The sequence below is a fragment of the Anas acuta genome, chromosome 15, assembly GCF_963932015.1.
Source record: "Anas acuta chromosome 15, bAnaAcu1.1, whole genome shotgun sequence".
NCBI classification, from domain to species: domain Eukaryota; kingdom Metazoa; phylum Chordata; class Aves; order Anseriformes; family Anatidae; genus Anas; species Anas acuta.
This window is the reverse complement of record NC_088993.1, coordinates 3,036,978-3,053,055: the sequence shown is the minus strand read 5'-3', so window position 1 is coordinate 3,053,055 and position 16,078 is coordinate 3,036,978. Positions and strand designations below refer to the sequence as shown.

Genomic DNA, 16,078 nt, shown 5'->3' with positions numbered 1-16,078 from the left:
TGCCTGGAGCAAATATCTATAAAGGAAAAACAAAGAAGTGACATACCTATGTGACATACATGTACCTATTACTAGTCTCCATCCTTGGAACTTTTCAAAAGACATCTGGACATGGCTCTGGGCAAGTGGCTCTGCTTCAGCAGGGTTGTTGGACCAGATTACTTCAAGAGGTCCCTTCCGACCATGGCCATTCTGTGATCTCTCTCTCCCTTCTGAGCAGGGCACTCTGGATAGCGCTTGGAAAGCAACAGGATCCTGTATGCTGTCAGGACAGCCCCCAATGCCCCTGATTTCTTGCGGGGACTACCATAAGCCTGCAGTCTTCTCCTCAGTACAAATGTAGGCTCACGGGTAAGGTCCTCCAGCAATAAAGGCCATCAAAAACAGGCTGGATAGGTCAAACTGGATTCAGGCAATGCTTCCTCATCACCTGACAATCAGCTCCATGTGCTGATCCAGCCCAGCCACAGTAGCTACAGCTTCTTCCAAACACGACCATCAGGGGATTTTTGGCGAAGTGCTTCAGGTAGTACTCAGGTGTCAGACAGCACTGGCCTAAGAGCTACAGGCTGAAGCTACACAAACCAACCCTGGCCTTTTGAAGGGCTGCACAGCTCCACCCTGAGAGACCGCTACTGTCCTCCCTTCTCCAAGCAATAAAACAGCAAGCAAAACTAAAGCATTCACTTGTAAAATAGCACAGAATTTTTGGCAACATTCATTCTCAGCACTGACACTCCACAGAAGTATGACAGGAATGAGGTTCTTTATTTCACAATTATCAATAGCAAGAGGGATGATTTACATACTGTAGCATTCATAGGTAGGCAGCAAATCATGGTAACATGGTACTCACTTGGAGTTTAATGACAGAATGTGAGACTGTACAACTGTGCTGAAGGTACGAGGGCAGCTTCAAAGGCTGGCAAATGAAAATTATACACTACATCAGGAAAAAATCAAAACCAAAAGAAACAAAACCAAAAAGCAAGTGGCTCAACTAAGGCTTAGGAAAAATAAATAACACAAATGATCACATTGATGCCAGGGGAAAAAAAACAGTTCAAATAGTAGCAAATAAGAATTTCCTCAAAGGGGAAACAATAACATGGGCATGGCCAGAACAGATTAGAGAGAAGAGCTCTGAGCTAGTCATAACGGCAACTGGATGAGGCCACAGCAACATACTTTACTACATGGAGAAACACGCCCAGCACTTTTTTGTGGTATGTTGCATTAGTCTAACTTCATCCCTTCCCAACCAGCTTGCAGTCCAGCAGTTAGTTACAGCACTGTGTGTAAATACAGTTACTGAGAGTGTTCCACAGCTCCCTGTCCCTTGTCAGGGACTAGGCTTGCAAAGTGTAAACCACAAAAAACACATGAGAAAGAAGATAGGCAGGAACTCCCACCATCCACACTGCATTGCTTGGTGCCCTGCTCACGTACTGGTCCCAGACAAAGCCACTAGATGTGTGTTTCCAGACGCATCAACCCTACCCTACAAAGGGCCACAGGGTAAACAAACCACACAGCACTTCTCACATTGACCTGGACTCAACAGGCAAACGGAAAACAAACATGGAGATGCTTGAAGTGCCTTAAGCATTTGGACAATCCACAGAGAATTAATATGGCTTGTAGTTCCAGTAACTGGAGAAAACAGAGATCTGGAAAACAAGAAGATAAGCAGTTAAGTTCCTGGATCCCCTCAGCCATAGAAGAACGAACATCTAACGAGTATGTAAAGATTAAGCTTTACAGCATTATCCAGCACTACACAGCAAAAGGGCAGACTTGTTGCTGTTGTCACTGAAGATGCTCAGAGCACATTGATCTTGCTCAAGGTGGCAGCCAGGTCAGCTGCAGAGCTGGAATTGAACTTTGTTCCTCTGCAATCTAGTTCACTGAACCTCTCCATGCCTCCTCTTCAGCACCCTGGCGTTTCCTAACATCCATCTCATGACCGAGAACACAAAAGCTTCTACCTGCTCCTTTCAGCCTTGTTCAGCAAACATTTGCCATGCTGCATTTATCGCAGATTACTGCCAGCCAGCTCCAAGGATCCGAAGCACTGACTCATTGCTTGTTTTCAGTTCACGTACCACTCACACAAATTAACATCACATCAGATTTTTAAACCTGAGATCCTCTCAAAATCCAGAGTTAAAAAACAAAGACCTTTCTCTAAGGGTGTTACCTTGTCCTTCAGTTGCTGGCAAAGCTGCAGTGAAACTGTGAAGAAGACGAGGGCATCGTTTAACCATGGGACAACACATTCCACTTTATGGACATGGCTGACTTCATACCGCTGGTTGCCAAACTCACTGGAGAGGAAAAAAAGCAGTTTCACACAAAACAGCACAAAAGCAGAACTCAACCGTCCTCCATTCTCACCCAAGGGATCAGAACGACTTCTACGATTAAAACAGCATCTGGCAAAGTTACAGAATGTGAACTCTCAGTTTATCTCTGACTGGATTCAGAGTTACAAAAAAAACGTAACAAGGTTCAAGTAGAAACGCTGCCACTTTCCAGAGAGACATAACACAGGAAACATAGACGGCAATACCAACAGCCTGATGTTCATTTTGGCTGACAGCTCTGATCTCTTGCAAAACTCAAGGCACTCTATGAGCGACTGGAATCCTGAAAAGCCACACCTCCAAGGTGGGATGGCTTGCACAACCAGAGTGCTGCCATGGATGGCCACAAATTCTTCAAAAGCGATAGGCCATGAAGAAGTGGTGGGGTAGCCTTTTATGGCAGAGAGTGTGTGGATTGTCTTGAGATCTCATTTGGATCTCATCCTCAGCATCCTCCTATCCCTTATACACAGCCTTGTAGTAATTGTACTTACAACATGGCTCCAGGGTTGTGTAGAATGGATCCTCCAGCAGGCTTGAAGTTCTAGAGGAGAAGAAAAGGGTCACTGGGACTTTAAGTTAGCAAATTAATCATTTAGAAGACCTTATTATTTGCATTCACAGTAGCCTGACAAGAAACACCTGATACATATGCCTGAATATTCCGTTCATATTGAATACAAGCCAGTTGATCCCATCTTGCTCCTTCAGAAAAAGCACATTCTACATAGTAGCTGAGTGCAATTAAGATCCCGATTTCAGAACAAGAAAAGTAAGTTCCCACTGACCAGAAGAAAAATAGTAAATTGATTTTAGGAAAAATATCCGTGTGGAAGGACTGCATTTCATAAACCTTAAGGGTTTAATTCTGTTTTTAGGGGACATTAAGTTGACTCAAATGCAACATGTGAAGCAGAAAAGTAACCATTAAAACTCTATTCAAAAAAACCCAGATGCTACTTCAATGTGAATTGGATTACTACAATTATACCCTTCCAAAAGCATGTACAGTTATCAAACTATACTGTAAGATAAAACATTACTTGGCAAAAAAAAAATAGTTTCTGATTTTCTTCAGAGTACTATTATTTTCTTTTGGGCTAAGTGGCCATGACCTGAACTACATTTAGAGCCAATGCTCTGACTGGAGCAGATCTAAACATAGACACAGTGTCAGTTAGTCACTTCTGCATTATCTTATGCTTATAATAGTGCACGAAACAACAGCGTGATCTCCTCATAGTGATGAGTAAGAAGGGGGTAAATAAACAAGGCTGAAGAGATAGCAAGCATCACCTTAGTTGTGCTGGGCTGCAGCACATGGAGTTGGTAGATGGTCAGGCACAGCTTATTGAGGTTAATGTAGAAATTCACAAGGATGTCTGGAGGCAGAGCAGGAGCGAACATTCTCTGGCAAGAAAATAAGTTGTTTAACAGTGAACTGACCATTATTTCTAATGCTAGGCAATCACTAGCTTTTTATAAGCTATACTGCAATTATCCCATAGTGAGAGACATGTTAAGAAAGAAACAGATTGAGCAGCACACATGCAATGGTTGTTCCTCTTGCTGCACTTGATCAGGTTGTGTTGGTATGAGTGCTGGTGACAAAATAGGATGGAGCAGTATTCATATGGGGAAATCATCCCTGAACAACCTTCCAGGGAAGGGAACAGAACTTCTCTGAGAACCAGAGTCCTCATGCCCAAGTCATCTGCTCTCCCACAGGAAGATACCGAAACAGCCAAAACCATTGAGCTCAGGGCTTGTGCTTCCTTCACCTTTCTCTGCCTCAGGAGGGGTTTCAAAAATTCACTTTCATCAAGCTGTAGCACAACATCCTGACCATGCACTTACTGTGAGACCACTGGAGGCAATTTCTGGTAGAGTCAGAGTGGCTGGAGTGGTAAGACGATTCCGTGCTCTTGAGAGCTGTAACATCACAGCATCCATAAGCTGTAAGATAACATACAGTACACTGCTGAGTGACGACCCCTGGATAGCTCTTGATAGCAAGGCTGTAGGATTTTGCAACAACCACTACCCCTTCCGCTCAGGATTTAGGGACTTGGGAACGGACTTGCTAGTACCACAAAGACTAGCAGACAGAAAAACATCACCTAGACACAGATAAGACCCTGGAAAAGGTGTCAACCTGTTGCCATGAGTTATAAGAGACCATGACAATCATTTCTGCAAAAAATACCAACCAGTAACAAATATGAAGCTTTGGCAGCAGAAGAAATCAAAGAGCAGGACTCACACAGTGAAACTGCACCAGCTATGCCTGTCAGAAGTTGCAGAAGAAGATGGAAAGTGCTAGTAGTAGCTCCCAACCGAGAGGCACTGAGACACTCATCTGCCAGCCCGTTATGCAGTCAAGGGAAGTCTGCTACTTGCCAGTAGTTAAGGTCCAGGATGCTGCAGAGATTGCCAAAATTGCTAAAAGGCACACACCACTTCCTACTTCTTTTCCACATGGGTACCAACAATATGGTACAGCACAGCCTGAGCAAGATCAAGCAAGACTTCAGGGTCCTGAGATCACAAGTGAAAGGGACAGAGGATCAGATCACCTCCTCTATCTTGCCAGTCAGAGACAGGGGCATGGGCAGAAGTCAATGCACCATGCAAGTTAACATCCAGCTACACGCTCATGAGCAACAGAGAGAAAAAGCACACCTCTCAGAGTAGCGAGGAACACCCTAGCCCAACCCTCCAAAAAAGTTCTGCCAAAAAGGTTAGACAGTTTAAGACCCAAATGAAACGTTTCTACACAAACACACATGGTATAAGTAACAAACAGGAAGAACTGGCAGCCACTGCCCAGCTGGAAAACTACAACCTGACTACTATCACAAAACGTGGTGGGATGAACCACATGATTGGAGCGTTCCAACTGATGGCTATAAACTGTTCAGAAGAGACAGACAAGGAAGGAAAGGTGGAAGAATTGTCCTGCATGCAAAAAAAGAAGATTGATTGCACAGAGCCATCTTTAAAGAACAACAATACACAAGTCTTTTGGGTGAAAAATAAAGACAAAGGGAACTGTGGCTGACATCTAATACAGTCCACACAATCAACGAGAGGATGTTGATGAAGAGTTCTTGCTTCAGTTCCAGGAAGCACCAAACATGCAAGACCTTGATCCTGCTGGGTAATTTCAACCACGAAGACACCTGCTGGAAAAGCAGCAAAACAAACCACAAGCCATCCAGGAAACTACTGGTGTGCACTGAGGTTAACTTCCTAGTACAGGTGGTAAAGAGCCCAACTAGAGGACAGGCGCTGTTGAACCTCTTGCACTCAGGTCCAGTTAATTCCAAACATGAATAAAGGCTTGGAAATGAGTGGACTGACAGCAGCCCTCTGGAGAAAAACTTGCAACTATAGGTGGGTGAGAAACTGAATATGAGCTGGCAATGCACACTTGCAACCCAGAAAGTCAATTGTATTCTTGACTGCATCAAAAGAAGTACAGCTACAGGACAAGGGAGGTGAATGCCTCTATTCCACTCTCATGAGACCCCACCTGGAATACCAAATGCAGATCTGGGGCTCCCATCACAAGGAGGACATGGACCTGTTGGGGAAGGTCCATAAGAGGGCCACAATGATGATCAGAGGGCTGGAGCATCCCTTCTATGAAGACAGGCTGAGAAAGCTGGGATGTTCAGCCGGGAGAAGAGAAGGCTCCAGGGAGAACTTAGAGCAGCCTTCAAGTACCTAAAGGGGGCCTGTAGGAAAGATAGGGAGGGATTCTTCATCAGGAAGTGTAGTGATGGGACAAGGGGTAATGGTTTGAAGCAAAAGAAGAGAGATTGAGATCAGATATTAGTAAGAAATTCCTCACTATGAGGGTAGTGAGGCACTGGAACAGGTTGCCCAGAGAAGCTGTGGATGCCACGTCCCTGGCAGCATTCAAGGCCAGGTTGGATGGGGCTTTGGGCAACTTGATCTAGTGGGAGGTGTCCCTGCCTAGAGCAGAGGAGTTGGAACCAGATGGTCCTTAAGGTCTCTTCCAACCCAAAGCATCCTGTGATTCTACAATTCTATGACAAATGTAGTGTAACTGTTACCACAAACTGAAGAGAGAACATCATCTGAATAGAGAACTCATTACAAGAAAAAGCAGAGATGAGATGAATTACTGATGCCACAGAAGCATTGACAAATTTATCATGAGCTCTTCTGAAGAGCAGGTATTCAAGGAAAACAACCTATGCCCTAGTTCTCCCCACTACCACATCATAGATACAGCAACTACCGAATGGCCCCCTGCCCCATCCATAACCACATATGAACTAGGGCACTACAGAACCAGCTCATTGTTGGTCCAATCCTGCTAGGAACACCACAGTTCAAATGCTCTATTCAGGAAGACTTCCTTTTCCAGACATGAGAATCAACGTACGTCTGTTACAGAACTCACGACTGCTAAGATAAAGGCATTAGAAATGATGTCTAATTACGCCCCCCCCTTCACCCAAAATTAAAAAGGAGATTGGTAGTAAAAATTTGGCAGCCCTTGTGCATACAGAGATTTAAAAGATGTGGCTTTTTCATACTCCTTGAGGCACATATGTACCAGGTACAACTGAGGAATCCATTTCCAGCCAAGACAGCAACGTGCATTAAGTGTCAAAAAATAAATGAAGGAAAGAAACATGTATGTTCCAACTCAACTAGAGAGTGCTTTCTCCTCACCTTGAGAACCTCTGAGCCTGTTTTGAAGTGGTAGTTTACATCTCTCTTCATAAGCAGGTAAATTGCTTGGTTAACGTGGTTTCTAGCATCCTGTATCTGCAAAGGTACAAATGCAGCACCATTATAGAAGCACTGTCTATAATACATGCAAGAAAGCAGAGGTTACTCTATCTCATTGGCCCTAAGAAAATGGTGACTTTTTCTTTTCTAAGAAAATTTCTAAGAAAATGGTGACTTCTCAGACATTAAGGACATTTTTCTATGAGTACCAGACATTTGCCGACACAAATCTACCAGTGCTGTCCAGATCCATTACCAAGTTCTTCACCCAAGGACTGGAGATTCTAAACAGTTTGAAAGCTACAGCATGAATTGTCAGCAAAAATACTGCTGCTGCCCCAAAGGAACAGTGACATCAGGCATTCTCATCCTGTGAGAACTCCAATGATGACTATTCAGGTAGGAATTTTCACTGCTGATGGCATATGGTGGTCAGGTCTAGCAACACACACGATGATTTATTCCTTAGAGATAAAAACAAATGACAAATTGTATCAATAGAAGAAATGAGCAGCAAACATTGGTCTCTCCCACAGTGCCTATGGCATCATGCCAGAGTCCTGTACTTGTTGGGGTTGAGTGTTGTCACCATCCTCAAGAAGCTGCCACTGCATTCCTTGTGTGGAACATGACCAGACTCAGGACACAGCTAGCCAAGTTCCTCTTAAGCAAGACTGCTTGCAGCCAAGAGACAACTATGAAAGCAAGCTTGATAGGTGCAGCCCAGCACTTTCACACAAAGGCAAACCAGAGGAGGAGGAAATTGACTTGTATTCAGTTCCGGGAAGCAACAAAAGAAAGAAAAAAACAAAAAGAGGTAAGACATGGAGAAATAGATGGAAAGGCAAGTTTGTATGACAGGTGACTGCTGGGAGACGGTTACCACAGCTTGGGCTATTTGTAGTTCAATTCATCTACACTGCTCCTCTGCAACATGAGATCTGAGCTCAAATTTGCAGTGGCCTCCCTTGCACAGATCTAGTCACTGGTTCCTTCTCACCATGGGCTCACAGATACTAGAAGAGTCCTGCTGCACTGGAGGTTACAGAAAGGAAAGATGGTAAAACCCACTGACAGCTTGCACAGATTCTACAGGTACCGGGGCTATAACATCTCTAAACACCATCACCTCCAGCCCTTACATCTTCCAGATGCTTTTGGAAAAACTATGCGGTTCCTGGCAGTGCTGACAAACTTGCTCATGCTGCTATTATAAAGACATGTATTTCCCCTTGAATTTGCTGTCTTTTCTAATCAAGTTACTAAGAACTTCTGTGCCTGCACCTGTGTTCCTCAGAAGTGTGCCTATACTACAGTTTCTTACTTATGACTTCAACCTATTTTGCACAAAGAAAAAGAAGAAGCCAACTGGCACCATGCACTATGGAAAGATGCAATGAAGGATTCGAGATGGTCCTTTTCAATTCAGACAGGACAAAGATCTCCAGAGTCACAGTAAATGCTTCTACACAGAGTCCTTTAGGTATGCACATTCCACATCTGAACAACGTTGCAACAATTTTTCCAAGTAAATAAAGGTGTTCTGCATAAAAGCTGGCAGAAGCCCATCAGCTGAGCAGTGGTACACGACAGCCAAAAAACCATATGGGCTGTGCAGCCTTAGCACAAAAGTTCCCTTGCCTTGTTGTAAGGCACAAACTTACTTCATCTACACTTTGATTGTTTGCAATTCAAAGACAAGGCCCACCTCAATTTGCCATTAAGAATTCAAGCACACAATTTTCTAGATTTCTACAAAGTTACCCGTAGTTTTCACTCCACTGCCAAAACAGCCATTGCAAACTGCATTCATGGAACAAATGCACTGATCACCTAGAAAAATCCAGGCTACGGCAGAGGAAAACACACAGAATACACCTTTCTTCAATTTACTCAGCTATGACAAAGTAACTGTGGGAAACTGTCTTTAAGATCATCCCCTAGATCAGGTCCTGGAAACAGATCTCTCAGCAAAACGGGGAAGAGATTCAGTATTCAACATCCGTCGACTCCTTAAGGAAGAAATTCAGCTATGCTACAAGAGCACAATTCAGTGAGATCTGTTCTCATCATAAAGAAACGCTTCTGTAAGACAACGAAAGCAAGCTACTGAAACAGCTCCAAGCCTCTGAAGTTGCTCTTTGTCCTGCTAGCCTGGAGTTTACAACTAGTCACGTACGACAAACACACCCTTGGCACTCCTTTTAAAGGATCACGACTGCGATGTCGACAGCCTTTAGCTTGTTGGTTTTCAGGAACAAGCAGAACCCACTTCTCTCTCCTAGCACCATAACTCAATTTAAATGTATGTTTCCTCCCTGAGCTTTTACCACTGGAACTAGGTAATGCAGGACTTCATGCAGCCTTCACTGAAAGCGAGGAGGGCACACATTCTGCAAAGGGCTAGACATCTGAAGTTAACAGTACCTGCTGCAGTTTCCACTGCTTGTCTTCCCGAAATGCGAAGTGCAGAAGCTGATTACTTCTGGGCATTTTCAGATTAACGTCCTTGAAGAAAGAAAGAAAACATAAGAGCAAGCAATCCCCATAAGCCAAACACAGACGCTGCCAGTCCCACTCTGTTCTGCCTCCCACACCACCTTGACAAGCTGCTGAAAGAAGTTCTGGCACAACCAGAACCTCAGCCCTCTTCAAGGAAGATGTTAATACCAAGGATAAGCTGAAAGGCATTTAGTGTATCAAGAGGCAGGCAGGACGTACCACCTCAACTTGGAAGGTCCCTGATGAAGTTTGAAAGTACAACAATACAGGCAATAAAGGTGAGGAAACCCCAGAAAAGTCAATTTCACCACTTGCCATGGGAATTTTATTATCAGTTGGTATTACTACCAACACATACCCCTGACAGTTACACTTCTTTCTTGTGGACAAACTAGTAAAATTTTTGCAAAACAAGCAAGTCCAAAGGTTTACATAGTTAAGACTACAGACTGCCTCATCTAGCAGCTCTTCCTCCTTGCTGAAGACAATACCACAGCAGAGCAGCACATGCAGGCAAAGTCAGATGTCAGCTCTGCAATGAAGTTTTTAACAGAATTCAACAGTTGGAATCCTAAATCTAGGCAGCTTGACAGTGGCTCAGAGGTTGCTATCATATAAATAACTCAAAGGCATCTCATATTCATTGCCTAGTTCAACTGGCACCAAAGCTGCGGTAAAACTGAGTTGGCACTGCAGTGGTACGTCAATACAATTGAGGAAGAGGGCTCAAGATGCTGGATCTTGACAAATTTCAACAGTTGTTGAAACATTAAGGATTTAAGGCCTGTTAAGGAAGACAAAGAATACTTGTTGATCACTTGTAAAATGTAAGGATGACTTATGGTACAAAGCAGGAAGCATGGGAGTACTCACAGCTTGACACAGGGCATCTCCCTGCAGTGTCAACACACCTTTTACCTGGTCTGTGCTGAAATGAGAAGAAAGATCTGGGCAATGCAGGTCACAAGAAGCAATAGACACCTACAGAAACTGCCAGCAGTGCACTGTCCCTCCCCATCCCATGCAGCCAGTCAAGGTCACCTCCCGCCAGGATGCAGGTGTACTCTACACACACTTCCAGATCCCCAGTCCACCACGCCCTACCCGCCCTGCCTAAAACATTATGTTCTGTTCTGAACAAGGCTTATTTCATGTATTAAATACTAACAATTTGGTTGCTGTTATAAACAGCTCTAAAAGGCATCATCACAAGATAGTATATGGATTACTGACACTGCAGTACCAGATGAATCACATGGGAGCTGAAAGCTAACAAAAAAAAAATAATCCAAAAGTCCAGTAAGATGGCTCGTATCTACAGCAAACAGTGGGGGAAGACTGAAGCACCTGGGCCATCAAGAACTTAGTTTAGCCATACCTGACATTTCAATATATTAAACTCTTCAGATAAGCACTTTAAGATCTACCTTGCAACAACAGTGAATAAGAACTGGACTCAGTTTTAATGCTTTAAGAGTTGAAGAACACAACTTCCAAAAGCAATGCAGTAACAGTGCACCCTTCTTTAGTGCTCACCATGCTGTTTCTAAGAACTAAGGTGTGCTACTTTTCAGCAAGCTTGAAAGCTCCATCAGGGCACAGGTATTCAGACAGAGGACTATGCTGACGATAAAAAACTGGACAGCTATTTCAGAAGGACTGCATTTCTATAGCGGCTTATGCACAGATCTCACTTTGTTCTGTGCCTAAGGGATTTACGATTGCTATCTTAGGGAGATAAGGCAAAGATCAAGATTTGTCCAAGGTCTGTCAGAAACTGAGTCAACAGCAGAACTCAAGTCTTGTAACTCCAATTCCCAAAGCCCAGAATCCAACAAACACACCTTGGCAAGAACGGCTGACAACAGTGCACTGGTGCAACACATCAGCACGTGGTCAGGAGTCAATGTCTGTATTATAGAGTTCAGCAGGGAACTGCAGATGTCTGGCTATGGCAGCCCCTGGTACACAGCTACGACTTGTAGGGAACCTGCCACCAGAGTTTGTTTTTCCTTAGGGCAAGCTCTCACGCTGAAGGAAGCTCCTTCGCTCTGGTAGCCCCACAGGGACCTTTACTGCAGACGCTCAGGTGACCGCATCCCTTAGCAGCACCGGGAGATCCCGGGACGGATGCTGGTACGGTGCAGGCCAGGCACGCAGCGCCCACCCTCGGCGGCCCGGCAGAGCAGCTGTGACCCAGCAGTGCCAGCCACTCACCCCGCTGTGCTCAGCACGAAGCTTTCCTGCTTGGCCGCACCTTCTGCGCCGCCAGCAGGCAGGGCGAACCTGTGCGAGGCCTCCTGCTCAGGAGAGAAAGCAGAGCGGTCAGTGCCAGAGCCTACCAGGCCTGGCCCACCCGCAGCCCTGGGAGAAATGCGAGGCAGGAGCAGAGGGGAGGTGCTGGTGGGGTCCTGGCACAGCACAGCCACTTCTGTGACTCCAGCGCCTTGCCCAGCGCAGACAGGAGCACAGAGACTTTGGCCAGTGCAGATGTGCCCAGGGGCTGCCCGTGACCTCTCTCACATCAGCCCCTGCAGATCAGCCCTCCTGACTGGTTATACTGGCTGCTGACTATCTTTTAACCACATTTCACCTTTAGAACTAAGAAATTCTACAATACAGTTACTTTCTGTACAGATAATGCAGGTTATCATCACCTGCTATTAAGCCATATGCTGAGTCAGAACTACTGCACTCTTCTCTCATTTGGCAACCTCCCCTCGCATCCACATTTTTGCCCCTGCTCTTCCATCGCACACTACCCCACCATAAGGGTGTTAACGGGCTTGGCCTATTGAAGACCAATCAAGCAGAAGAGCAGTGCTCTTGTGAGCATTCCCTCCTTTAACCAGCTCACCTTATGGCTGCCCACACACAGCTGAGAACAGCCCATACTCAGGCTGGCTGAAGTGCCACAGGCTGAGCTCAGCTGCGCACTTCACGCCTCTGGAAGGGGCAGGAACTTGCAGAGAAGGTGGCGTACTGAGGGGAGGAGGAGTTCAGATGAGGAAGGCATGTGCTGCGAGTTGCTGCACAGGTAGAAGCTTGATAGTTAAGATTAACATACTCCTTTCCACTCTCACATGACAAATTTCTATGAAGATCCACATTCTCTGTTCCAGAAAATATTCCCATTTAAGGCAAACGCTTGTCACACATGCCTGGCTGCCTCCACATGGTTTTCCTAAGCAGTTCTCTCAGCGAAGAGTCAAAAACAGAGCAATCTGAGAGAAAACAGCTTCACTGGGAATCCTCAAAACCAGAGGACTGGCAAACACTGGACATACCTGATGGCACTTTTTGTGTACTATCAACTCAATTTTTTTTTTTCCCTCTAAGAGAAATCTACCACCACTCCTCACATTGATGAGCCAACAAACAAACCCACAGCAAAAAAACAGATTAAGCATGTTACCCTCACCTTCAAAATATCCTGCAGCTGTTTCAGAACAGCATGGACCTCTTCTTGTAAAAGCCATTTAAACTCTTCTTCCTACGTTGTGGAAAGATAGCAGTGGAATCATCAGAAATGTTCACCAAGTACTGGAAATAAATCTCAGACATATGGAATTATTTAAGTTGTAAGCATACTGTTGTGTGTGATGTTTATATCACATGCTAGTAGAAGAAAGATGTCTCAGTTGTATCCAGAGGCCTTACTCCCTACTTTTCCACCCCAGCCAAGTGAGTTGTCCTCATTTTTGTTTTGACTTTAACAAAACAGCATTTGTATTAGTCACTGCATCGATAACCACAGCATTAGGAGATAACAGACAGCACAGCGTGTGGGTTTCAGATGAAAGTTCAGATTCTGCTGCTTCACACCCTGAGGCCTTGTTTTAAGCTGCTGTGTTGGGCTGACACCACATCTCCTGCTCCTCCTCAACAGGATGCAGGGAGAAAACAAGATTAAAAGCTTGTGGACTGAGACAAAGACATGGAGATCTCTTATCAGTTACCATCAGAGACAACTACAGTATGACTTGGGAGAAGTTAACTTATTGCCAAATAGATGTTGAGAAACAAAGACAAAAACTAAAACATCCCCACCCTAATCCCGCCTTGAAATACAATTTACCAAGCAACAGCAGCCTAAAAATAAAACAAGCTAAATTAAAAAGTGTCCAGGGGAGAAAAAGACTGAAGATTCCCATCATTTGGGCAAAATTCAGTAACAAGCAAGTTTGTATCTGTTGATACAACACCTCAGGCGTCGCTCAGCTGTCTGCTACAGTAAAGCCTGTATAAAACAGATCCCCAGAACACAGCCAAGCATTTCTGCTAAAGCCCAAGAGCCCATTCAGAAAATCATTGGAAAAAGCGGGGAAAGAAGCAATTAAGGTATAGAGAAGAAATTTATGCTTGCTGCCTTGTAAGACATGGGAAATTTTCCATGTGGAAAGTACTGGAAGGGAATGAAGTGAGCACAGTGCCCCCAGAAAGTCAGAAAGCTGTGGCCAACACAGAATTTTAAGCCAAGTTATCCAAGCCCCAGGCCTAAGGTTTCTCTGCTCCTGTTTACCATGAGAAACGCAAAATGACTGCTGATGGATTTACTTACATGTACTTATGCAAGAGTTGTATGAACCAGGATTAGAACAAGGCCCTCTGTGTTTGAACACACGTCCACCCAGAAGGAGGTGCACACAGCAGCACCAGGTAGGATCCTGTCCGTCCGAGTGCGGCACCACCGCCCCTCCTGCCCCTGGCAGCCCTGGTGGGGTTCCTGGGCATTGCGCTGACCCCGCACATCCCCTGCCCCTTCACTCCCCGTAACGCTCCCCCTGAGGTTCCCGAAGGCAGGGAAGTGACTTGGATAAAGCACAGGCATTTCCCGGCTCTGCCACCACAGGGGTGCTTCAGGGCACGTTATTGCACTTCAGGTGGTTACCGGCATCTCCCATTCCCCCAGTGTGCAGGTAAGGCCCCCCCCACCCCCCATACACGTTCCTGATTTGAGGCCGTTCGCTGCAGATCGCCTTCACTTCACAAAAACCTTATTTTCTGCGCTCTCACGTTTTGAACCCCGTGACTTCCCACCTACCCCGGGTGAACCCCAAACTCCCTCCCCCGGCAGCCCCGCCGTGCCCGCCAGCTCCGAGGCCTCGCCCCCCCGCGGCGGGCAGGCCGAGGCTGGCGGTTATTTTATTTACCCGTAAACACGGCGGCCTCCGGCACCGGGTCCCTCGGCCCCGCGGCCACCGCCGCCCCCCTCGCGGCCCCCGGGGACCCCTCTGCCCGGCCGGCCCCGTCCCGGCGCCTCAGAGGTGCGGTGGCGGCGGGGGGCTCGCACCCACCCGGCCGCAGCCGCACGCGGCGCCCCGGCCCGGGCGCAGGCAGGGCCCGGCTCCGAGCCGTGGGGGGGGGCGGCCCCGCCGATCACGAGCAACCCCGGCAGCGCCGAGCCCCGGCCGGCTCCCGGGCCGCCGCAGAGCCCCCAGCGCCGCCCGCACTCACCAGCACTGCGCGCTCCGCCGCGCTCGCCATGGCCACCGCCATCCTGCCGCCCGCCCGCCCCTCCCCGCCCCGCCCCCTGGCGGCGCCGCGCTCAGCCCGGCCCCCGCCCCGCCCCGCCCCGAGCCGCGGGGCCCCCCCAGCACTCGCCTCAGGCTGCCCCGCGGCCCTCAGCGCCGGCACAGCGGCTCGAGTAAACAGCCCAAAGAACTGCAAAGTTAAAAAAAAAAGAAGAAAAAAAAAAACAATTTTAGCAGTACCGGAAGCACAGCATAGCCAGCAGCAAGCAGTACGAGCCCGTTACCTTGAGCCACGGCCTCGATCAGCACAAAGCAGCGTTCCTGCACCTGCAAAAGCCTCGGCTCGGGGAGCTCGGCCTCAGCAGCCTGGAAAGCCTGACCTGGCGCCGAGGCCGTGAGGCAATGCTCAAACAGCCCCGGCTGCTAGAAGGAAGAACGCTCCCGACACAGCAAGATCCCTCCAACTCAGACACCACAAGTCAGAGCTGTAATCACGGCAAAGCCCATGAACCAACAGACCTCAGCTGTTTGTTAAAACGGAGCCTTCACCCTCCTCCTCAGGAGGATGTACACAGCCCTCCCTGCAAGCAGAACGGGAATTTAGCCTTAATCGTCCATCTTAGTGCCTTTGAGGAGACAGAATCACAGAATCACAGAATTTCTAGGTTGGAAGAGACCTCAAGATCATCGAGTCCAACCTCTGACCTAACACTAACAGTCCCCACTAAACCATATCCCTAAGCTCTACATCTAAACGTCTTTTGAAGACTTCCAGGGTTGGTGACTCCAGAACCTCCCTGGGCAGCCTGCTCCAGTGCCTCACAACCCTTTCAGTAAAGAAGCTCTTCCTAACATCTAACCTAAAACTCTCACAGCCACCAAAAGGCTCCCAGGTACACTGCTGTTCTGCAGCAGCTCAAGTTGTTTGAGAAGCACATGTTGTTTTATTTTGTTTTTTTTTAAACA

At 46.7% G+C, this 16,078-nt stretch overlaps 1 protein-coding gene across 5 annotated transcripts; it reads right to left on the bottom strand.

Moving 5' to 3' along the window:
* Positions 1–747: 747 nt before the first annotated feature.
* ROGDI (rogdi atypical leucine zipper) lies at positions 748–15,198 on the bottom strand. 5 transcript variants are annotated; one of them, XM_068699198.1, is made up of 11 exons: positions 15,096–15,192; positions 13,060–13,131; positions 11,856–11,938; positions 10,512–10,566; positions 9,564–9,644; positions 7,077–7,172; positions 4,224–4,322; positions 3,663–3,776; positions 2,861–2,910; positions 2,201–2,327; positions 748–1,670 (listed from the first exon to the last, which is right to left on the bottom strand). In XM_068699198.1, exons 1-11 carry the CDS (start codon positions 15,135–15,137, stop codon positions 1,629–1,631), a joined length of 861 nt encoding a protein of 286 aa, XP_068555299.1. In that variant the 5' UTR covers positions 15,138–15,192; the 3' UTR covers positions 748–1,628. The 5 variants fall into 5 exon arrangements, with proteins under 5 accessions (XP_068555299.1, XP_068555302.1, XP_068555304.1 ...); XM_068699201.1 differs by lacking the exon at positions 10,512–10,566 and having other exon boundaries at positions 15,096–15,198; XM_068699203.1 differs by lacking the exon at positions 3,663–3,776.
* Between the last annotated feature and the right edge of the window lie 880 nt (positions 15,199–16,078).

Excerpts from the sequence above, each read along its gene's own strand:
- ROGDI (XM_068699198.1), bottom strand. The coding sequence starts at position 15,137 with ATGGCGGTGGCCATGGCGAGCGCGGCGGAGCGCGCAGTGCTG. Across the intron at positions 10,567-11,855 it reads TTCGTGCTGAGCACAGCGGG|CACAGACCAGGTAAAAGGTG; the intron begins GTGAGTGGCTGG and ends TTCTCATTTCAG. Across the intron at positions 9,645-10,511 it reads GAGATGCCCTGTGTCAAGCT|GACGTTAATCTGAAAATGCC; the intron begins GTGAGTACTCCC and ends TCTTTCTTCAAG.